The sequence below is a fragment of the Halichoeres trimaculatus genome, unplaced genomic scaffold, assembly GCF_033239565.1.
Source record: "Halichoeres trimaculatus isolate MK-OKI-2021-1 unplaced genomic scaffold, fHalTri1.1 fHalTri1_scaffold_20, whole genome shotgun sequence".
NCBI classification, from domain to species: Eukaryota; Metazoa; Chordata; class Actinopteri; order Labriformes; family Labridae; genus Halichoeres; species Halichoeres trimaculatus.
In genome coordinates, this window is record NW_027437198.1 from 22,163,464 (window position 1) to 22,188,016 (window position 24,553).

Here is a 24,553-nt window from a genome sequence, read left to right on the forward strand (position 1 = left end):
CCAAACGTAAACACAAGTCATCCTTCAGAGAGGGCTGCAGGAGGTGGAGCAGGGTGTGCTCCTCTGCTCCTCTTTCTGCTCCTCTCGTCTGCTTTTCTTTCTCTTCTCCTCTGCCAACTGCTCTTCCTTCTCCTCACCCTGCTCCTCTTCCTCCTTCTCTCCTCTGCTCCTCTTTCTGCTCCTCTTCCTCCAGCTCTCCTCTGCTCCTCTTCCTCCTCTCCTCTGCTCCTCTTCCTCCTTTCCTCTGCCTTCTCTTCTTTCTCCCTCTTTACCTGCTCCTCTTTCTCCTCTTCTCCTCTTCTTCTCTCGCTGCTCCTCTTTCTGCTCCTCTTTCTTTCCTCTCTCCTCTGCCTCTCTACCTCCTCTTTAATCCCTCTTCCTCCTCTCCTCTGCCAGCTTCTCTTCGTGCTCCTCTTCTCCTCTTTCTGCTCCTTTTTTTGCTCCTCTTCCTCTTGCTCTCCTTAGCTCCTATTTCTCTTCCTCTCCTCTGCTCCTCTTTATGCTCCTCTTTCTCTCCCCCTCTCTTCTACCTACTGCTCTTCCTTTGCATCACCCTGCTCCTCTTCCTCCTCCTCTTCCCTGCTCCTTTCCCTGCTCCTCTTCCTCCTCCGCTCCCTGCTTCCCTTTTTCTCCTCCTCTTCCTCCTCCTGTCCTCTACTCCATTTCCTCCCCCGCTTTTCCCCTGCGTCTCTTTCCACTCCTCTTACTCCTTCTCTCCTCTGCTCCTCTTTCTACTCTTCATCCTGTTCCCCTTTGCTCCTCTTCCTCTCTTCCTCTCTTCTTCTCCTCTCTCTGCTCCTCTCGTCTGCTTTTCTTTCTCTTCTCCTCTGCCTCCTGCTCTTCCTTCTCCTCACCCTGCTTCTCTTCCTCCTTCTCTCCTCTGCTCCTCTTTCTGCTCCTCTGCCTCCTGCTCTTCCTTCTCCTCACCCTGCTTCTCTTCCTCCTTCTCTCCTCTGCTCCTCTTTCTGCTCCTCTTCCTCCTGCACTCCTCTGCTCCTCTTCCTCCTCTCCTCTGCCTTCTCTTCTTTCTCCCTCTTTACCTGCTCCTCTTTCTCCTCTTTCTCCTCTTCTCCTCTTGCTGCTCCCCTTTCTGCTCCTTTCACTCCTGCTCTCCTCTGCTCCTCTTTCTCCCACTCTCCTCTGCCCCTCTACCTCCTCTTTAATCCCTCTTCCTCCTCTCCTCTACCAGCTTCTCTTCTCCTCTTTCTGCTCCTCTTTATGCTCCTCTTTCTGTCCTCCTCTTTTCTGCCTGCTCCTCTTCCTGCTTTCCTCTTCTTCCTCCTCTCCCTGCTACCCTTTTTTCTCCTCCTCTTCCTCCTCCTCACCACGATCCTCTACCTGCTCATCTCTCCCTTCCTTTCATCTGCTCCCTTACCTGCTCCTCTCCATTGCTCCTCTTCTTCCTTTCCCTCTCCCCCTGCATCTCTCTCTACTCCTCTTCCTCCTCCTCTTTCTGCTCCCTTTCCTCCTCTCCCTGTTCCTCGTCCTGCTCTTCTTCCTCCTCCCATCCCTCCTCCACTCCTCTGCTCCTCTTCCTCTGTTCTTCTTTGCCTATTTCCCTGCTCCTCTCCTCTGTCCTTCTTCCTTCGCTTCTCCTCCTCCTCTCCCTGCTCCTTTCTCTCCTCCTTTCCTCTTCCCTTCTTTCTTCCTCACCCTGCTTCTCTTCCTCTGTTTCTCTGCTCCTCTCCTCTGCTTCTCCTCCTCCACTCCTTTGCTCCTCTCCCTGCTCCTCTTTCTTTTCCTCTTCTCTGCACCTCTCCTTGCTTCTCTTCCTCCTCCTCTCCTCTGTTCCTCTGCTCCTCTCCTCTGCTTTTATCAGGTGATCTAAGAAGCAACATGTTATAACGTCCTGCTCCTCTCCTCTGGTCACTTCCGTGTTTCAAGTCTATCTAACAGAGATTTCCTCTGATTAATAAATTACATAATATATTAATTTAATATTATATAATTTTAATATAATGTCGTGAATCAGTTCGTGGAGTTCAAACTTGAGCAGGTGTCTTAAACTCTGAAGGATTTTTCGTGGCTCAGCAATTACTGAGAACTAAACTCTGACACTCAGACCTGATGTATTCCTCCTCCCTCTCCATCGTCTGCTCCCCGTCCTTCAAACATCTCTGTTTCCTGCTCACCTTATATTTATCTTTCCACCTCCTCCTTCCTATCACCTCCTCTCTCCTTCTCTTTCTTGCTTTCCTGTCTTTATCTCTCCTTCTCTGTCAACCTGTTGATGAAAATCGATCAGGGTTTTGTGATTATGGAGAGTTTAAGAAAAAATGGTTGAAAAGTTAGGATGCTGATCTACCAACCTAGCTTCACAAAAAATTTCCTTCACCCATTGACACGTGTGTCTGATGCTGCTGATAACCCAGAGAATTATCTGCAAACACAAGAATAATCGTGTTATCCTTCAAAGATTGAGAAAATGAGACCAGTCGACACTTTTTAGGACATATCTGAAGATGCTCGGTGTCTTTGGTCTCCCCCTGAAATACTCCACACAGGTGTTTCAGCAGATCGAGGACAAACTCTCTGAAGTCCGAGTGCTCATCAGCAGGGGGTCCCCTTATCTCAAAGTAATAACTGCACCCATCCAGACCTCCTCAGCAACACCTGTCTGGATGCTAACCAACACCTGTTCAGCTAATTAGAGGGACACTGGAGGGAGAGGAGATGAAGAGCTAAACGAAACGCTAATCAAACGCCCTGGCATCTGCTTCCTGGCTGCAGCAGCAGGTCGCAGTAATGGCTGCCTTATGCGCGGCCTCCCTTGTGACGCCACATTTAGTGACCTCATCACGGCTAAAAGTCCAGAGAGAGGCAGCGAGTAGGGGAGAGTGGACAGGAGGAAGTGGGAGGAGATGAAAGGATGAAGCTCCTGTGCGGTCGCTGGAGCTGCTCCAGGTGGAAACAGCTGTGCTGCTCTTGTTTACAAGCTGCCGCCTGCTGCTGGGGAGGGCCGCTGACCTTCAGAGGAGTGGAGACTGTGTGAAAAGATGGACGACATGACAGCTCCCCAAAAGAGAAGCCAAAACATTAAGATCTTTGGGCTGCTGGATGCATGCTTCTTTAACAGAGACTTGAATCCTTAAAGGAGGCAGTTCAAGTTCCTTTACAGCAGTTAAAGCCCCTAGAAAAGCTGCCCCCTGATGGTTTGCTGCAGAACTGCTAATAAAGACACTTCCTCCATGTTAACAGATGGCACTTGTCAACTTTTTTTTTCTTCAAACATAGTTCTGGTCGCTAAAGTGAGCTCTTCTCATGCTGATTCATTTCCAATCATTTTCATGGATGCTTGAGTGATGCTTGAAAAAGAGGGTGTATCGCTATGATTGACAGCTCTGTTGACCAATGCAGCCCCTAGGGGAAAATAAGTTGTTGTAAATGTTAGAAAAACCAGAACAAGAGTTGTTGAAGTGTCGCTCAACTGGCTGAGGGGTAAAGGCGTCTTCTGTCTCTGTATCTAGTGTGTAGTGTTGTCAAAAGTATCATTTTATCGGTAAATATCGATCCTGAAATTTAGCAAACGATTCAATATAAAGTTCCCCTAGTATCGATAGATCGGTACTCAACATCTTTCCCTGGTTAGACATGTGCTGGCATCAAAACATACACACAGAGCTTATGCTGAATTCCAGCTGTAGCGGGTAACACCGTCACTCCTACTAGCCCCTTTGGCGGGTTGAATCATTTCATTGTAGTTTTCTGAAACAGAATCTGAAATACTAAACCCATTGCAGTATGAGACTACAGCACTACAACTCCCATGAGCACTGCCTGCACACAGTGTTTGCTCACTGGACGCGCTCGTCTCGAGCCTCCGTCTTAGACAGCCTGACAGCTCCCGGTGATTAGCTCCTGATAATCTGATTTAAAACTTCACTCACGTCTTCTTTGCTCTCTATTGTAAACAGATTCTGGGGTTTAAGTCACAAACTAGCGCCAAAACTCCTGCAACTTTTTCAAAGTGAGGACGTTCATCTGATGGCGCTCATTTAATCTCACTCTGCACTAGGGCTGCACGATTATCGCAATCGCAATATCAGCACATGCAATTCAGATTTTTCTCCATGATAACCAAGCAAGTCTGTAGACTCATCATGACGCACCTTTTTTTATTAAATCGCAAGCACAATTGCAATATTGTCCACCTAATCACAAATCGCACCTTTTCCCCAAATCGTGCAGCACTACCCTGCACCGATCTCACCAGCAACACTCACCTAGAGCAGGGGAGGAGGAGAGGAGGAGGAGAGGAGGAGGAGAGGAGAGGAGAGGAGCGCATGTAGAGAAGAGAAACTGGTTACAGATACAAGGAGCTGTAGGAACAATATTTAAACCTCCTAATGTACAAACATTTATCAAAGTTATATTTTAAAAAGTTCAGTCTGGAATAGGGCTGAACGATTTTAAGAAAAGACTGAATTGCGATTTTTCTGGCAGATATTGTGATTTCAATTCGATTCACGATTTTCTTCAAATCAAGCTTTGGGATATTTACATGTAGGGCTGAACGGTTTTAGGAAAAGATCTAATTTTTCTGGCAGATATTGCAATTCATGATTTTTTAATCATCAATAGTGATGATAAATAATCTGTTATCATCAACTTCTACTCCTAAACAGAGGCTGTGTGTTGCTGACCTGCTTACCAGCACGTTTAACGTATAGATTGTCTACAAATTTTTAAAACAGAATGTGTATAATACTTGACACAACAGATCCTGAGTCAGTCAGTAGCGCTGCAAAAAATTGCTGCTTTGGCGATCTCAAAATTGCATTGTCTAAAATTGCGATTTCGATCTGAAAACGATAAATTGTTCAGCCCTAGTCTGGAAATACTGTAAACAAACCAAATCATTCTAAATAAAATGAAACTTATGGCCCAGTGTGACTTATAGCCTATCTGCTGTTTTCGTCTTCATGACGCATTTTTTTCTTTTGATTGATACGACTTAAAAAAAATGTATAATTATACTATGAAGTGACATAGTCCAGAAAGTATGGTACCTCCAAATACAGTTAAGTGACTTTTGAATGTGTGACAAATATCAGAGGCCTCTAAATAAGTGCCCTGCCTCAGCACAATTGCACTGTTTTTTGTTGTTTCAGTTGCAGTTGAGTAAATGTGTTCTGTACTGTTCGTTAAATAAAAAGAGAATTTTTTGCACTGAAAATCTCTGTGGTTGCGTGGTATCGAAAATCGTATCGAAAATCAATATTTTTTAAAATATCGTATTGAAGTTAGAAATCCAGTATCTTGACAAGCCTACTGGTGTGTAAGCACCACTACCACGCCGCTCCAACACGAGCAGACGATTACAGAAAGCAGGAAGTGTTTTGTGAGCTAATGGAGGGTTTTGTTTGCAGAGCAGCTGTGTGTCTCGTCGGTGTCTTCGTGGATGAACTCCTCTGAACTCTCTCTCTGTTTTTCCCAACAGGAAACTTCAAAGGGATGTGTAAACAGATAGACCACTTTCCCGAGGAAACAGATTATGAAGCAGACCCCTCTGAGTACTTCTTACGTGAGTATCTCCTCTTTCTCTTCTTTTTGCTCATTAGCTTGATGGGAGAATCTCACCAGGTTGCTCTCCTCAGGTTCTTTCATGCTTACTCTGAATATTTTTCATCTTCGTCCCACTTTCTGCGCCGTCGCCGTGCCAGCATCTGATCTTGGCCCGCGTGTCGCTGCTGCCTCTGCCTGCTTTTAGCACGAGGCCGGCCAGGCTGAGCCGTGCCAAGCATCTCGTCTGTTTTTACTGCCTGGCTGTGTGTAACATTACGTGCAGTGTTACAGTCGGCTGTGTACCCTGTAAACACAGCCCATTGATTTCTGCTCTCTTTCCCTTTGTGCAAGCAAGACAGGGATGCTTGTCGAACTCATTTGCCTGCTAATCCTAAAAATCACAACAATGACTCAGAGCTCATGATGTACTGTTGGTACCATCAGCTCAATACTGTCTTCTTATTGGCTGCTCATGGATTTAAGACATTCAGTGAGTGAATTAAAGGCATGTGTTGAATCAAAGCAAGGTTTAAGGTCCAAACACAGTCGAACCTCAAATTCAAGAGGAACAATGTGGTTTTCGTCCTCGTCATGGACTCTGGTCCATCTCTATACCCCTGTGAAAGTGCTGGAGGGGGTAAGGGAGTTTGCCCAACCAATCCACATGTGCTATGTGGACCTGGACCATGTTGGACCATGTCCCCCAAAGTATTTTGTGGAATAAGGTTCCCCAGGAATATGGTGTTGATGACCTATTGTTCTGAGCTATTCATCTCTGTATTGTAGTGAAAGCTTGGTTCGTATTGCCAACCTAAGTTCAACTCATTCCCAGTCAGAGTTGGACTCCTCCAGGGCTTCCCTTTGTCACCGATTTGGTTTAATACTTTTATGGACAGGATTTCTAGGCGCAGGTGGCATAAGGAGTCAGGTTCAGGGGTCTTACGGTCCCATCTCTGCTTTTTGTAGATGATGTGGTCCTATCATCAAACACTGACCTCCAGCTCGCACTGGGGCAGTTCGCAGCTAAGTATGAAGCAGCCATGATGAAAACCAGCACCTTTAAGTCCAACGCAATGGTTCTTGGTAGGAAAGGGTGGGCTGCCCACTCTGTGTCAGGGGGAGTCTTTAGCCGCATTTCCACCAAGCAGACCGGTTCGGTTTGTCTCGATATGGTGAGCTTTTTGTGGCGTTTCCACTGACTTATCCCGAGACAGATCCCCAAACACTGAGACGAGCTGGCCCACTTTTTTGGGACCCTTCTGTTTGGGTTCCAGACTGAACCGATCCGCTCTCAGAAGGTGGAGCAACAACACTGCAGACCGTTGATTGGTCAAAAGAATCGTCTCTTGCCTCCCGTCAGCGGCTGCGTTTCTCCTGGCGGCACACAGACTCCTCTGAATTAAAGCTTGATTGCACTTTGTATCAAAGAGCTACATGTCAATCACAGAGAGGATTAAATGCTGCATGTCTTCCATCATTGCTCTTTGTTTGCTGTGTCGCGTTTTTCTTCTTCGTTGGGTTTATTAGAGCGGTACACTGTGTCAAGCTGCTACGGCGTCACGCTTTTGTTTAACAGCTGCGGCTTTCGACATCCAACTTCGGCAAACAGGATTAGGCTTAACTGTACCGAACTGTGCCAAACCTTACTGAACCAAACCGGACTGCTTGGTGGAAACGCAGCTTTTTCCCCAAGTGGAGGAGTTTAGTATTGCAGGGTCTTGTTCACGAGTGAGGGGGAAAGGGAGTGAGAGATTGACGGACAAATCTGTTGTGGTGAAGAGGGAGTTGAGCCAGAAGGCAAGGATCTCAATTTACCAGTTAATCTACGTACCAACCCTACCAATACAAGCAGCTGAAATGAGCTTTCTGTCTTGGCTCAGCCTTAGAGATCCAGTTCAGAGCTTGGACATCCAGGAGAGGCTAGGAGTACGGCCACGGCTCCTCCACATCGAGGGGAGCCAGATGAGGTGGTTCGGGCACCTGGCCTGGCAATGCCCCAGTAACCCCAAAAGGAGCTGGAGGAACTGGCCGGGGACAGGGGCCACTGGTGATTGCTGATGGCATTACTGTGATGAAGTCAGTCTTACCACATCTCCAAACAGAAGTACCGTCTCCCGTTGACCCCCCTTTCCTTGTGCAGTAGTTGGAAACCAGAAGTCACTCTGCGTCTCCTCGCCCGGACAGTAAGTGAGGGCTCTCAAAGAGCCGAGCAGTGCGTGCCAGCTCTGGAGATTAAGCCCCGCCAATTAGGCTGTGTTTGACTCCGCGCTCTGAGCGGTTGTTCCCGTCCATATGTGCCAGAGAGGACGGCTGTGATAACGGCTCTGATAATGATTCTAACTATGCCCAGGCTTCAGTCGAGTCGAGTCCCATCCATCTTCTGAGGAGGGGTCTCTTTCGCTTTCTGACTGGAGGATGACTGGGTTGCGGGTTGAAAGCCCGGCTCGTCTCTGTGCGTGCTTGTGTGCGTTTTGGCGTGTGTGTTAACCTCTTCCCGGGCTGTGATTGGAGGAGAAGGCCACGGTGCTCCCAGTGGCTTGCCAATTAGGACACTCACATCCATAAATATTTCAGCCTCCTTCTTATATAGGTCAGGCCTCTCTTCGTCGCTGTCTCTCACACTCTTCCTCTCCTCACCCTCCTAATGTTTCATGTCAGGAGTCTTTCAGCACCTATTTGTCGTCTCTGATGTGGATTCGGAGAATAAGCTGTTTCCTGGGTGCACGGCGAGGTCATGCAGAGGACGCAGCAACTGAGTCTCCGTATTCGGCCTCAGAGATGTGTTTTCACGTCTGTCTGTTTGGATTTCGCGGACGCACACCTGGTATTTCCATAATGAGGAGTTTCACGGCGCCTCTGGGTGGCCGGAGACAGAGAGAAGCTGGCTGCGCTCTCACATGCAGGAGAGGGAGAGGGTTATGCAATAAAATGATGTCACTTCAGGTGAAGACCCAGGCGGAAGTGACATCATCGGGGGGCTCTCCGGTCCAAAGTCGAGGGGACACACCGGTGATGTCATCAAACAGCGTAGCGAGGAGGAGCAAGATATTTGGTGCTGTGGTTGCTGAGCAGAAAACACACAAATCAGACTCTGAACATGCACCCCCGCTCACACACACACACACACACACACAATGATCTGCTGTCCTTATGCTGACATCCACACACACAGAAAAACATCACATATCAGTTGCCTCTCTCTGATTTTCTGTGTGTGTGTGTGTGTGTGTGTGTCTTTCCGTGAGTCCTCAGCTCTCCCAGTAGCAGAGCAGTTTGCATATCCACACGGGGTTATATAAGCCAGCTGAGGCACACTAAAGCGCCAGTGGGTTTTTAGATCATGCCATGTCGGAGCTCCCATCATCCACTGCTCTACTGGGCGCTAAGCAGCTGAGGGAGAAGAAAGAGGGGAAGAAAACGCCCAGTTATGCAAGCGACTAATGCAAAAGTGAAAGACATCAATTGAGTGTAATAAAGAGGGGAGGGTGCTGTGAGGAGAGCGTCTGACTGCTGGAGGAACTGAACTGTTGGTCACAGGGGGGCGTTTGTGGACTCTGAAAATGACTCAAAGGTGTTTTCTGCTTCTTTTGTGTCACGGTGTTTTGTTCCAGTGGATAATCAAACTGTCACAGTTATCAGTCACGTGAAAACCTTTCGATACCTGTCGCTTGGTGAATCAGTTTTCCTCCTGCGACCATATGACCTGAAGGATCTGGAGCATTTCAGTCAGTCTGTTCGTACAGGTTGTTACTGTGGAGCACATGTTTGAAAAGAGGGTTGACAATGGACTCCGTAAATCAGTGAGTCACTTCTGGAAATCTGAGTTTTTGGTGCTTAAGGTGCAAACATGAAGTAAGTTCAGGGAATAAATTAGTGAGATTCTTACTCATCTCTCTAAATTGGTGATTCTCAACCAATGGGCTGCAGCTCCCAGTGGGCTGCAAAGGTATTGCAAGTAGGCCGCCAAATCGTTGCCAAAACAGTATGACTTTTTTTTCTTTCTTTTCTTTTCTTTTTTTATTTTATTTATAAATGAAAACATAAAGAATGTAGTTTAAATGTTTAAACTCGGTTACATTCAAAAGGATACCAAAAATATTTTTTTTTTAAATTCTCTTTCTTTTTTTTTTCCTTGGGCCACAAAAATATGTGAGACAAATGGCCTTTACACACCAATGGTGACACGAATGAACGGCACAAATTTGACTTTTTCTTCTTTCTTTTCCTTTTTTTTTATTATATATAAATAAAAACATAAAGAATATAGTTTAAATGTTAAACTCAGTTACATTCAAAAGGATACTAGAGATATTAAAATATTCTTTCTTTTTTTTTTTTCCCTGGGCTACAAAACATTTGAGACTTAAGGCCTTCCACACCAATGGTGACGTGAATAAATGGCACTATATGCAAAAATTTGAAGGCGTCATATTCAATCTCCACAGCTATTTCTCCTTCTTTGGAATCATTGTCTTTGTAGTTCTTATGTCTTTTGTTGAAAAGAACCAGGCGCCGGGACACGAACACACTCAATGTTGAATGTTGTGGTATGTGACTTGTTGACAACTAGCGTTTTGATTGGTTGGATGTGCACTTGTCGCAAGCGAAACTTTGGAAAAATCCAACCTGGTCTGAAAAAATAAAAGCCGCAATTTGCTCAGCGAAAGAATATTGCTGGTGTGAAAGCTTGGATTGAAAACAGTAGGTTTGAAGAAAATAGATAACGTGTGAAATATTCTCGTGGCCTTAAAAGTGGGCCCTGAGTGGGCCCTGTCCTGACTGTATAATTCTGATTGTTTTGAAGCCATTATAGGGATATTTTACAGCTCAGCTGCTGCAATAAGGAAGTGCATACAAGCTAGGCTACAGCTTTCTGGGGATGAGTCAGCAACAAACTTCAGCTTATTTCAAGAGACTCCAACCCAACCTTTTCTTTGTCATCAGAAAGCCTCGATGAAACACCGAGCATGCTCGCAGCATGTGGCTAGTTTCTAGAGACATTTGTAAACAAGATGTTTGATATTTTTTTAACAACTCCTGATACATTAGGAGAGCATGAGTCACTAGAGTTATGGTTCAAAGAGGAGAGAAGAGGGCCCTGTTAACCCAGCAGTTCAAGGGTACAGTCGAGGGATGGGTACCTTTCACATTTGAAATGATACAGCACCGATGCCAAATACCTAGCAATTGGTATTGGTACTCAACGGTACAAATTTTCTGTACTTTTTTGTGTTTATGTGGTAAAAAATATAAATTAGTTTAACAATGTATATATATATATATATATATATATATATATATATATATATATATATATATATATATATATATATATATATATATATATATATACTTTTTTTTAATTATTATTTATTTATTTATTTATTCTATTTAACATATTAATTCCTCAATATATAAACTTGCAGTGATGTGTTCATGTCCAGCATGGAAAATCTCCTACTCTTTCACTCTCTCACGGTCACAAGGATGCATTTTGGTACCTAAACATGTTACCCTTTGGTTTTATGTGAATCGATACCTGGTACTTTTGACGGAATTTGGTTGGTACCTTAAAAAGGACCCAATTTGGTACCCATCCCGAGCATGGTTACACTGGCTATTGATACCATTTCCAAGCATGCCCTTAAGTCCAGTTCATTTGACCAGTGTGACCCCAAGTGTGTTGTGTCTCATAGTACTGACTCTGATGATACCAGTCTTTTTGTAAACAGAGGCTTCATGATGACGTAGGCGGCCATGCATGTGCCTTTAGTCTGGTCCATATTGGAGTATTGTGACCACAGGCCGTACTGGGAAACAGCGCTGCGGGGGGGAATAGTGCTTGAATGCGGCACAGTTCAGCTGGCCAGTGTGACCAGGCAAGGCCCTGAGGGTGCGCCTCATGTACAGAGGATTTAATCGGACGCAGGATCAGGTCCATGTCTGCATGTCGTCTTTCACTCTCCGCTCCCCATATGTCCCATCTCTCTAAATCTGTGCTTTCTTCGAAAAGCAAAATGCTCCAAGATTTCAATTTAAAAAAAGAAGAATGAAAGAGAAAAGCACAGAAGTCTGCAATTAATGCTACTTTAGCTGTATGAATTCAGATCAGTAAAATAATGGATGGATCAATTCCGGATCATTGTGCAAAATTGAACCTCTCAACAGTGAGCCAGATTACTATAAGCTCAAGTTTTTTTATTCTGTTTTCCATAACTACCCATATATTATCCTTCATGCTTATTGTTCTGAAGCAGAGTTTTGGAAAGTTTGAAATCTATTTACTTTTTTTAACGTTTCCAAGAGACAGTTCATTTTTAAAACTCTATAATCGTTAAGTATCTGAGTGCATTTGTTCCTGATTGGCCTGCATGAATGAACTGCACACTCATACAGCCAGATTAAGTATGTAGAATTGAATTAGGCCACATCATTGGACTCCCATGATTCATTTACAACGCCCCAAAGGCAAGAACATTCAGCATGTGAACGAGTCAAAAGTCAATGAGCACGGGACAAAAGCAGAAAGAGGTGAAGAGTAGAAACAAGTACCAGGACTGTTTTTACACCCTGAGTTACCTTTTTCCCAACCCCCCCTCCCAGAGCAGGCATTAATCTGCCTTCAGTGTTTGCATGTGTTAATCTGAGACATTGACATTGATGACAGAAGGGCAGGGCCTGTCACAGCCTGTGCCGCCCCTGGGGCCTCACTGCAGACTGGACGATGGCCTGATCTGGCTCTGTTGTTGCCCGATAAATCGATGGGTCTGGGGCATGACACGCAGAGCAGGGGGGGCGGCTGCAAAACGGGCCTGTGGAGCAGAGAGAGGTATCCAGTGCCACTTTGTGCAGCGTGTGTGAGGAGAGTAGAGGAGAGGAGAGGAGGGGGATGTAGTGATCTGAGAGTTATCCTGCCTCCACCGGTCACTGTGACATTCAGACATCCAAGACGTCTCTGCTGCAACAAATAAGAAAGCCATCGAGTGAAACATAAAGCACACAACGAGCAGACATGGAGCAATAAATTAAAAGCCAATCATTTTCGTCCTGGATGACCGTGTGAGTGCGAGCCCTCCAACTTTATATCTTATTAAGAGGGAATATAGAGACAGCACGGCTTGTAAAACACAGAGAGAAGAGAGTGTGTCCTCATATTAAAACCAGATTAGAATACACACAGTGAGGCTAACACTGGGGCCTAAACACTTTACACACACACAGCTGTTCATCATACAGCACTCGGAGAGAGAGAGAGAAAACTGCAAATGTTTCTTTTTATTTCCCAACATGACGCCGTAAAACGCCGTGTTTCTCCGTCCTTTCCTTCATTTTTCAAAATAAGAGCATCTGTTGGTGTCACGGGCTGAGCGACCTCCAGCTGCTCCGGAGAAAACACAACCTGTGGCTCCGTCAGGCGTTGTCGTCTGTGTGAGATACGTCGTGGAAATGTGCTTGGAGTGCATCTCTGGAGGTCACAGACTGTACAATGAGGCCTCAAACTGACATCACAGGAGAGTCAGCAGGCGCTCTGTACTGTGTGAACTTTGGTTTCTCTGTGCCGTCAAAGTGCTCCTGTCATGACGTCCATGCTAAGCTGCACACCGAGGGCCCTCTCTGATCTGTAGCTGTGGAGTGGAGGTGGTCACAGTGATTGAAATGTGCTAATAATTGGCTGAGCATGGCGAGCGTGAAGTGGTTTCAGCGTGAGGAGCTCCTTGTGTTTCCCTGAGTGTGTGAGAGATGTTCATGTGCAGAGCAGGATGCAGCTGAAGGAACGTGTCGTAAGAGTAGAAAACGACATGACAATCCAAAAACAGTCACAGAAATGATGCAGATAGAAACAATGGGGCTGAGTGAAGAAATTAATGAGTTTCCAGAAGTGTCTCTGATGTCAAATCTCAGCTTCTCTCTGGTCGTTGTTTGTCGCTGCAGTTGAGAAACACATGCATTTGTTTTCTTATCAATTCAAGTCGACTTGCATTCTGCCAGGAGCCGGGGTTGTCAAGACACATAAGCTTACAGCTGCGAGCTGAATGCTGAGTAAGCATTCTGGCACATTTTGAATTTAGCCTCTGAAAGCTCATTTCCTTTGTTTATGCCAATAGCTTCACACTGTGTATCTTAACCAGCTTGTTTAACACTCCGGGAGTGTGTTTCCAGAGATATTTGATCGAAAGGAGGAGCCGCTGGGAGGGGCTGGAGTTAAGTTGATGGGGCAACGAGCTGAGGACGATGCAAGGACTCGGTATCGAGGAAGAGGAGGGTGAGGATGAGGGAGGAAGAGGAGGTGTGGAGGGATTAATAAGCGTTTGTTGTATTAAATCAATGTGCCAGGAGCTGAGGCACCTGATTAGCATGACCCCGTCCTGCACATCAGCACATTCTGGGCTGGGGGAGGCTGATTAAGAGCCAATGCTAATTTCCTCTCAACCCTGTCAATAATAGAGGGAGAAAAGAAGTGAGATAGACAGGGAGAGAGGAAAAGAGAGCGACGGAGAGCGAGGAGAGAAGAGAAGGAAGCAAGAAGAGAGGGAGGAAAAGAAAGAAAGGGGAGAGGAGAGAAGAGTAGCATGCAAGGGAGACAAGGAGAAAAGGACATAGATATTAAATACCACTAGAGAAGAAAGCTAGAGTAGAGAATTTATAGAGAGAAAAGAAAAAGGAGGATATACAGGGAGAGAGAAAAAAAAGTAACCGGTGCAAAGAGAGAAAAGAGAGAAGGGAAATACAGAGAGAGAGAAACACTTGATATGGTATACAGTCAGAGAGACACAGTAAAAAAGGAATACATGGAAAGTGAGAAAGAAAAGGAATACATGGAAGAAGAGTGAAAAAAGAGAAAAAGGAATGTAGGGAAGATAAAGACATTTAGGAATAAAGGGAAGAGAGAAAGGGATTCAAGGAGACAGGGAAGGAAAGTAAAGAACAGAATACAAGGAGAATGGAAAGAAATCAAGAATACAGGGACAGAGAAAGAAAAGTTGTGATGAAAGAGATAGAGAGAGAGTAAGAAATACAGAGTGAGGATGAATGGGATATAAATAGAGAAGAAGAAACAGAATGGATTATGTAGAGAGAAAAAGAATAAACAGACATAAAAAAATAATAAGGAATACAGAGAGAAAGAAAAGAAGAGTAAAAATGCAAGGAGAGAGAGGGAGAGGAAGGGGTATGGGGAGAAAAAGAAAAATTTAGGATGAAAAAAGAGAGCAAGGACAAGGGGGAGAGAGAAAGGAATGCAGAGAGAGAGAGAGAAAAAGCAAAAAATTGGTTACATATAGAGAAAAAAGAACAGACAGATGAGACAGTAAGGAATGCAGGGAGAGAGAAAAAGAGAATTAGAGAATGGGTGAAATATATAGAGTGAGAAATGCTGGGAGAAAGAAAGACAGAGAGCAGAGTATACAAGGGGAGAGAAATTAAGGAATACAGGGAGAGAGAAAGGAATGAATACAGGGAGAGAGAAAGAGAGAAATAAAATACTTAGAGAGAAATAAATAGAGTGAGGAATGCAGGGAGGAATAAAAAGAGAGACTAGAGTATACAAGGGGAGAGAAAGGTAGGAATACAGGGAGAGAGAAAGAGGGAAAAGGGTGAAAGAGAAAGAGTTTGGAAGACAGGTATGAATATGTAGAAAGGGAGGGAACGAGAGTAATGTGGAGATGAATAAGAAGACAGTATGAAGAGAAAAGAAAATCAAGTAGAGAAAGAGAGAGAAATAGATCACAGTATGGAAAGTAAAGGAGTGATATTGACATGGTTAGCGTGTCTTTTACGTGCCCTCCTGGTCTGCTTCTCTTTGGACGTCCTCAGTCGAAAAACTTATTAATCTAAGTGACTTGAATTTTGACATTTGTTTCTGCAGGTTTTAGCACAAAAAAAGTGGCTTCAGTTCCATCCTCTTTAAGTAGATCATCCTCAGTGTGGAGTGTGGATTTGCAGAGTCCTGATTGGTCATGAAGGACACATTAAACAAATACATGAGGATGGAAAATTCAGGCTCTTAATTCACCTTCATGCGGTTAGTCATGCTCCTGCCTGGACCCTTCAAACTGCTGATTAGAGGAAAGGTGTGTGTGGATAAAATCTCTGCTGTGAAGCTTTAAAATGTTGTTATAAAATCTGATTAAAGATTTGAGGGTAAAGGGATCTTAACTCATCACCTCTTCAGGTTTGGCGTTGTCGTCCTCATCGCTGGGAGTTAAGGTGTGCATTAACTAGAGTCTTACTTAACATTGACTGCATGCTTTAAGGTAAATATGAAATGCAGCTTCGTTGCCGTATTTGCTCCCTTGTGTGTTTTCTTGTGAGCGCTCTGGGAAATTAAAGCAACTGCCAGTCAGTGCATGACGCTGACTCACTGCAAAGCTGCTCTGAAGCCTCTGAATATTCACAGGATTTGGACTCAGGTTGCATGAGCAGACCCACAGAGGCGTTGAGGAGAACTAGCTGCTGCAGAAAGCGATCCAGGGACCTGCACGGGTGTGGAGTCTCATTAAGTGGTTTGTCAGTCGGCGCTCAACCGACACCAGGCTGAGCTGCTGCTGTGCCAATCGATACAGTACACACAGTATCTGCTCTCACCCTCTGTGAGCAGGTTGGCACGCACGCTGGCAGGACTACAGGTCTGGGTGGAGCTAACCAGCCTTCACGGCTCCTGATCTGATGCACCAACAAGCTGGGCAGTGAACCACTCGGACCTAAACCTGAAGAAAAACTGTTATAGTACATAATTTTGTTGATTTCTGAGAAATGATTCACTTGTTTTTTAAGGATCTGACTTCTTAAGACACCTTTCAAAACACACACCGTCTCAAGTTAATTTCCCACACCCTGACCCCGTCCCTCAGGTTGTATTAGTGGAAATATATCACTATCTATCTAATTCAAATAAAAAAAACAAAGTCTGTAATTATTTAACCTTTCATAACCAATTTATCATTAAACTCATCTAAACTATCCAATCTTTCTCCCATTTTCTCTTATTTTCCAAAAAAGAATCAGTGAAACTTGGAGTCCTTTCTTTGGCTTGTGCACACGAGGAATCAGAGAAATCAAATATTGACAATATTCAGTGTTCTTGCTCCATAAAATCAAAGAAGGAGAGATTTCCTCCATCTGTGAAAAGTAAATTGTGTGCCAATTCACACTTCTGTGGCTCTGACAGACAGGAAACAAGCAGAGGAAGTGCCGGTCAACAGAGAAGTGCCAATCATCACAAATCAGTATAAATAGAAATCAGTTGGTGAAAGATGATTTTGTGTTCTAAAGATTTTGTCTCATTTACACAGAATTTAGAGTTTGGAACGACTTACTTTTGTTTGGATTGACAAGGATTTCATTCATGGTGTAAAAAATCTATCATCAAAAAAAATATACAAAAGTTTAATCTAATTCAAATATTTTAATATTTCAACAAAAGCTGCTTCAAGGCTCATTTATGCTAAATGTTAAATGTTATATATTATATTTCTACACATTTCCATACAGCCAAAGGCAGAAATGTATGAAAATGTATACGTCCTTTTTGAACGAATTTACCATCACTGCTCACAGACCTCCATACATCCCCTATGTTGGTATTGCTTTTAACAACTACACCCACCAGGGGGAGCAGCTCAGAGTCAAAAGTTTATGACAACAACAAACTCAAAAACCAACATGGCGACTATGGAAGATGTATTGCTGATGTACTTCTAGTGTAAAAGACAAAAACAAGGGCAACGTTGTAGGAGGCCATGGTCGGTGAGGCCATTAAATACATCCCTGTTGTTGTTTCTTTTTCGTGTCTCACTAGAGCTACGTATCAGGTAGTAACAGCAACACTGCCCCCATGGATTCTGGTGGTACTGCTCTGTTTGGCCCATATCCAAAAGCTATGGAGAGAACAGACAGAAAGCTCTGTTAATATCTGGATTGGTTTTTAATGTTGAGTACAAATGGGTCTTTATGGATACGGGCAAAATGGAGCAGTACCACTGAAAACCATAGGGGCAGTGATGGGGTAGAAGAAAAAAAATCAACATATCGTAGTATCAGGGTTTTGTTAAACAATCTTAAATAGTGATTTATTTTTTTTCAAAAAATCTTCAAGTCCTTCATTTTAGTCTTGTTGATAAGTTGGATTGAAAAAAAGTTTAGATTTCAGATTCCCTGAATATTTTTGCTTTTTGGAAAATATGGCTCCTGATATAGACTCTAGACATCATCATCATCATTCAACTACTTCACTTGGTCTGGTATCAAAAAAAAAAGCAAACTAAGAGACGGTTGTGTCAGTCATATTTTTTGGCCAATTACTCTTGGGTGTTTAGTTTAACTCAACCTCTGGTAGGCGTAGCAATGATTGTTATAAAATTGTGTTTCATTGCTCCCGGATATCAGGGCTCATTCTTTTGGAGCAAGCGCTGTAAACCTTACCTGTGACCAGAATAAATGCTGAACTGAGAAATGGATCCTCTTTGAGTGATCTTTGGGAGTTGTTCGACTAAACTGGGAAGATTTTATGACAAAATCGCAAAAGTCGGAACATTCAAAGAATAACAATTTAAATAGAACGGGCACCCCAACAATCATACAGAATCTAACTAAGAGAAAAGCATATTATCCCAGCCCTAGGCATGGTTGCTGTTACTACCTGATACGTAACTCTGGAGAAACATGAAAGTGAAGAAATAACAACGGCAGATATTTCTGAAGAAAGCTTTAAGAGTAACAGTTGACCTTATACTTGTATTGGCTGTGATTTGTAGTTGTGTCGATTAAAAACCAAACAAAAAAACAAAATGAAACAAAACAAAACTCCACCTCTTACAACAGTGCCTCTGTTTTTGTCTTTTAAACTATATGTACATCAGCAATACCTCCTCCACAGTCACTGTTTGTTTTTGAGTTTGTTGTTGTCATAAACTTTTGACTCTGGGCTGCCCCCCCTGCTAAATGTATTGGTTAACAGCAATGCCAACGTAAAGGACAAATGGAAGTATGCGAGCAGTGATGGTAACGCCGTATGAAAAGGACGAATACATTATTGTAAAGGGAAGATGAATGGGTCATTACAGTGATTCCTCGGACAGATGAAAATATCAACTTATGCTTCTCTTGAGCAAAAAAGTCTGGGAACAATGATTTTTCAGTAGTTTGTGTATTTTAGAGGCAAGTTCATACTGAAGTGACTCAAACACAGGTGATGTTATGGGATGTGTGTGACCAGCTGTCATTGCTGTGGGTGTTCAAACACTCTTTAAAGCGTGTGTTGTAGGGAGGAGGAGGAGGAATGAGAAGATGCTCCGCTCCCTGTGATCGTGACCTCGACCCAAATCAAAACAGCGACCTCGGTGCTAATCACACGCCTCCCTGGAGCTTCCTTTCATGCCGGCTGAGGCGAGCGCTTCAGAAACACAAGACGCTGCAGAGTTTGTCCTGTCATTAGCTATTAGCACAGAGGTCATAGCTTTCATTTTGACAGCGCTTTACCACACAGGAGAGATGTGACCAGGACTGGAGCCATCCCAGCAGCCCTCTGTCAGAATAATGTCAGGCTGGTCACCAGCTGGCGTCTATACGCTGTCCAGCTGCACCCTGGACTTAAACAGAGGAAGAAAGACTCTTCCAGCAACTTCTAATCACTTTTTTCAACATTATGAAATGATAGTTGGAACATTTAAGCTCTGAGGTGGCAAACTTACTTAGATTTTTAAAAACCATGCCTCTAAAACCACTTCCTGCAGACACAACAGCAAATATGAGTGAGACAGTAAAAAAAGATAACAACCAGCTGTTAAAAAGGAATCACATGATGCAGGTTTTTGTGTTTTCAAGTTTTGTCTGATACAGGGGCATATTAGGTCAATTGGGGCCAGACTGGCTTTCCCCTGGGTCCACTGCTGTCTAATCCTGAGAATCCTGGCATAAGATGGTGTTAATCTTGTGTCCGATAACATCATCTAGCTAAATATATTTCATTAAGTTCTGTAATTAAGTTCAATTTTGAAAAAAGATAAGTATGTAATTTGGGCCTTGCCAACTTAAGATACTGGGTACATAAACATGTTTTTATGTACCCCCTGACAAGTGAATTATTTATCAAAAAAAAAATTGACTATTAAAGGTAGGGTCTGCAGGAATTTTAGTCACTTGTCAGTAAACACAACATTCAAACTGGACTCCTCCTCCTTGGCTGAGTGCCAGCGGCAGCACACACCCACAGCCTCCAACCGTGACAAAGTGAACACACTCATTAGCCCAGCAACCACCTTTGGCATCATGTTTCTATGTGGGAGAGACTCGATAGCCCTGGCTTGGCATGTTAGCACAAGCTTATCACAGGTATTTGACGTATACCTGGTTAGCAGAAAGCTAACTTGCGTCACTCTTCGTCCGAAATGCTCCCCAAGCACTCAAAGGAGAGTGAAAGCTTAACCCTAATTTAGTAAAAAGCTTTATCTGTTCTGCTTTTCATTTTACTTTTGTTGTTAATTTCTTGCTGTGTGTTACGTCAACTATCATAGCCACTTGGGCTAGCTCCTTCCACTTGCTAATCAACATGTAGAGTCACTTGTACACTGGGTGCACTGTGATTGGCTGAGGTAACCACGCTAACTCTCTGCCTAAAAACGTCCCAGTAGAACCAAAACATCAACATATGTGCTGAAGAGGGGGTTGAAGCAGACACTGGCACTAACACACATGTATCTATTCTGTTTTTGTTTTTTTTTGTTAAGTAAATCCTGCTGACCCTACCTTAAATGTTTATCATCAACTTAAGATATGTGAAAGTGAAAAAGTTTTCCTGTTTCCTGAGCTTGATATAGTTCTTTTTAAATGACAATTATCTAACAAGTGAATCATGGAAACACTTTAACTGTAATTAATAAGAACATTAATCAACATTTAATAAAGTTTACCATTTCGACCGCTACTACTCACACCTTTGTGATGAAAAGCATCACTCATGTCACTCTACTCTTGATCTCTAAGCTTACCACATTATCCTCCTCAACTGACACTGACAGACGTGCTGCAGCTGAGAAGCGCAACTGACTTTTGCTGTTGTTGAGTCCCTACATTCAGTGTCATGAATGAAAAAGGTTGATACCTTTGGTAGTTTTGATAATAAGTCTTTACTTTCCTCTCGCCATCTTCTTTTCTTTGTTCCACCTGGGTAACTCTGCTTTATTTTTCTCAAAATCACATCAGCAAGTTTGTTTTGCTGTCTTTCTGAATCAAGTCTGCACATGTGCAGTAACATGGAACAGTCCACTGCATAAGAAATGATGGGGGAGCATCCAAAACAGTCAGAAATTATTAAGCAGTTTGATGTTTTCTTAAGCAAGTGAAGTAAGACTTAAACAACTGCTTCAATTCAAAGAAAATTTTGTCAATTTGTCAATTTGTAAATCAGTTTTTATGAGACATTTCGGGGGGGGGGGGGCTGGAAATGTCAGGGCCCCTGGCTATTGCCTAATGGTAGGTACGCCCCTGGTCTGACCAACGGTGAATGTTTCCGACAAATAACATTCACAATAACAAATCAATACTTCCAGGTCTACTGTCATTTTTCTGTACCAATCCTCCTATAACAGAGCTCAGAGCCTGTCAGTCTGTCAGTGTCAGTCTCTGTGCTGCGCTGCTTAAACATCCCTCCAGGCAGGATCCAAAAACTCTGACAGTCCATGTGAAAACGACAGGAAGTGAGTGTGGTGAGGACAGATTGATTCTGAACAGGTGCCCTCTCAGATACCGTAGTTCTTGTCCTCCGCTGGCTCTAACTGCAGGCAACAAGCTGCTCGGGGACTCGACTCTCTGAGCCTCATGTGTACGATGTGTGTGCACCGACACACGCAGGAGAACGCAGCGCTGCATCCTGTCAGGGAAAAAATCTGCAGGGACTTCAGCCTTTTCATCTGAGGTATACGCCTGGTCAGCCAAACCCAGGGGCAGCATAACGGAGCCTGTTCCGAGGGAAGGCACAGTGCATGCTGGGAGATCACTTTGAAGGTCACTGCTCTTTTCAGCCTGCTGCAGCTAAACATGGGTTTTAATAGAGAGAAGAATGCACAGGACTGGAGCAGCACCAGGGGCCAGAGGATCCTAGAAGCCATGCAGATGAGATGCAGATCCCTTCGCTCTGAAGGCTGCAGCTTCCCTCGCTTCGTTGTTGCTTCAAAGATTCCTCAGATGACTTCAAACCTGAGGCGCTCATTCTGCAGACACCAGATGCTCACATGGTGCAGACTTGAACTGCTCAAACTCTGCTGTAAATAGATTTTTGGAATGATTTTCATCCCATGCAGTGACATCCACTACAGAGCCATGTCTGTTTTTTAACACAGAGAGCCCAAGCGCTGGTTTTCAGCTTTGTTTCTTTTGGATTTCTCCAGATCCTCTGACTGTTTATAAACTGCTGATAATTTGGATTAAAGCAGACGGATTAGAAATGCTCTTGAAAAGATATCTTTGCACAAACAGCTGAGAAATTATTCAGAAATCCTCTCAGAAGTTTTAACTTTGAGCACTTTTTACCCTCTACTCGCCCTGCACTGAGCCTCTTTAAGGTTTCTTTAATGTCACCTTGAAGTCCAGCATCCTTTAACAGCCGCACTGTCCACAATCAATGCATTAGTCTGTCTCTGTTCATCTCTGTGAATGAAACTGATGTACCAAAACGGCCCTCTGCCCTCTCCCAGGTAATGTGCAATGAACGGCTGCGTCAATATCTCCAGGGTTAACAGCGCCGAGTGATGGAGGCATGAGACAGCGAAGGGAGCGGTGCATTTAGAGTGGGACACAGGAGCAGGGTCAACTCTCAGAACAGCTTAATATTTAATCAACCCACCTCACCGGTAACCCAAAACCCCACAATCCCCTCTGGTTGCACAAGGAGACAAATGGGGTAGAAGATGGGAGAAATGTAGAAAGACGGGGGAGGGCGAGACGACACTTTATCTGTGAAATCGTTTTAGACTGAGTGAGAGCTCAGAGATGAAGAGTGGTGTGATGGGGACGTTTGCTGGTGACAAAGGAGGTAAGGGGAGGAAATATGGAGGATGGAGAGTGACGGCATTAAAATCTTCTTCATCATACTGACTGGAGCGCTTTGAGACAAGGTTAAAGACAGTGATGATCATCTCGATGCTGATGGATGGTGCGATGAGCAGAGGTTAGACGGGGAGAAGTGACATCGCAGTGTCAGGTCAAAACATTCATGAGGGGTCAGAGGTCAGGGCGGGGAGTTTATATCAACAGCTTCAAACAGCTTCAGTCTGAGGATTCAGGTTTATTTTTAATAATTTTACCAGACTGTTTTATATGGTGAATTTCATTTTATCTTCCTTTTGAATTGTCTTCATTGTTAATGTGTGTGAGTGAATGTTGTCAGTGTGTGACGCCTGTTGAAACAAATTCCAATCGTCAATGTTGACATGACAATAAAGTCTAATCTTGAGTCTTGAACAAACAGCGGTATTTAAAATATTAAAATGCTAATCTTCAAAATAAATCAGTAAATACTAAAAGCTTGAAAGATGTTTTGTGATGCCTTTTCTAGTCCATATGAAAGTATGAATCAGAGATTAGCACAGTAATAATGAGGGGGGTCAGACTGCAGACTTTATCCCTCAAGCGCTTATCCTGCAGACCTCAACCTCCACCAGAAATGTGTGAATTTATTACACATTTAGACCAGAAATGGTAACATCATTACACACGGAGAAAACAGTAGGTGATGACTCTGTAAAAAGTGTAAAACAGCCTATTAATCTGCTATTGTTGATCTTAGATAAATAAATTGGAATACATGAAAAAATAAGATAAATAATAATAATAAAAAATAAATTAAAAAAATAATAATAATAATAATAATAATAATAATAATAATAATAATGATGATGATAATAATAATAATAATAATAATAATAATAAAAATAATAATAATAAATTAATAATAATAAACATTATTTTTTTTAATTATCATTTTATTATTATTATTATTATTATTATTATTATCATTATTTTTATTATTATTGTTTTTATTTTTATTATTATTATTATTATTATTATTATTATTATTATTATTATTAAAGTAAAAAATAAAATAAAATGAAATAAATCAGCTTTTTATAAAAACATTTTACACTGAAGAGTTCATCCCCTGTTTTTGTCTCAATCAAGGACTTGAGTGAGTAAATAAATAAGATAAAATATTCAGTGCATTACACATAAATGACTGAAAGACTGAACCAGTAGTGACTTTCTGATGTTTTTATTTATATATTTATTTTTTTAAATATTCTGCTGCTACTCGGAACATAAGCATAGGACCAACGTAAAATATACACAGAAATTGTACACAGGGATTGACAAGCGATTTTATTTTTACATTATTAATCTTATTTCCTGCACAATTGTTAAGGTTTGGGTCTGCTGAATAGGTGTACCTGTCAAGATTGGGATTTTGAAATAAGGGAAATTTCCTGGCCCTCACAGTGAGCCGTCCCACCAAGATACAAAGGGGTTAACTTTTATAGTTCCCCATCCAACACAAGATACTTGACAGTTATGGGGATAGGAACTTGAGTGTATGCAACCAGAATCTCTTGATAATACTTATATAACATTAAAATGGGTACATCTATTTTTCAGATGAATTTAAAGAGGAAGTCCTAAAAAGAATCAAACATCAATTAGTGACTGTTTAGGGGTATTTATCACAAAGATGCTCAATTCTGTAGTTAATCTACCCATGATTTATATATGATTCTTATTTTGGGCATTTTATTCAGATTTTACTCCAACAATGTGCAGATTCTGTATTTGTCTGAAACTTTGATGTTTCTTCATCACAGAGTCACCACATATGAACAGTTTGGTCTCATAAAGTGCTGACTAAGTGTTGTCGATCCCCTCTTGAGGTTTGTTTTTGTTTTCCGTACGCAGGGTGTGGTGGGGGGGGGGACTTTGGGCCAGATGGTGTCACAGGCAGAGGGGTCGAAGGTCGCATAAATCATTAGCTTTCTGCCTTCGGGGACTCCAAATAACGGTTTGAAAT

At 43.0% G+C, this 24,553-nt stretch overlaps 1 protein-coding gene across 1 annotated transcript in view; it reads left to right on the forward strand.

Annotated features, from left to right (window-relative positions):
- LOC141809954 (voltage-dependent calcium channel gamma-2 subunit) overlaps positions 1-24,553 on the forward strand; it is a 73,230-nt gene that overhangs the window by 43,806 nt on the left and 4,871 nt on the right. Inside the window, exon 2 of the mRNA XM_074697215.1 lies at positions 5,441-5,524. Within this exon, the coding sequence (XP_074553316.1) occupies positions 5,441-5,524 (84 nt within the window). The remainder of the gene's footprint in view (positions 1-5,440; positions 5,525-24,553) is intronic.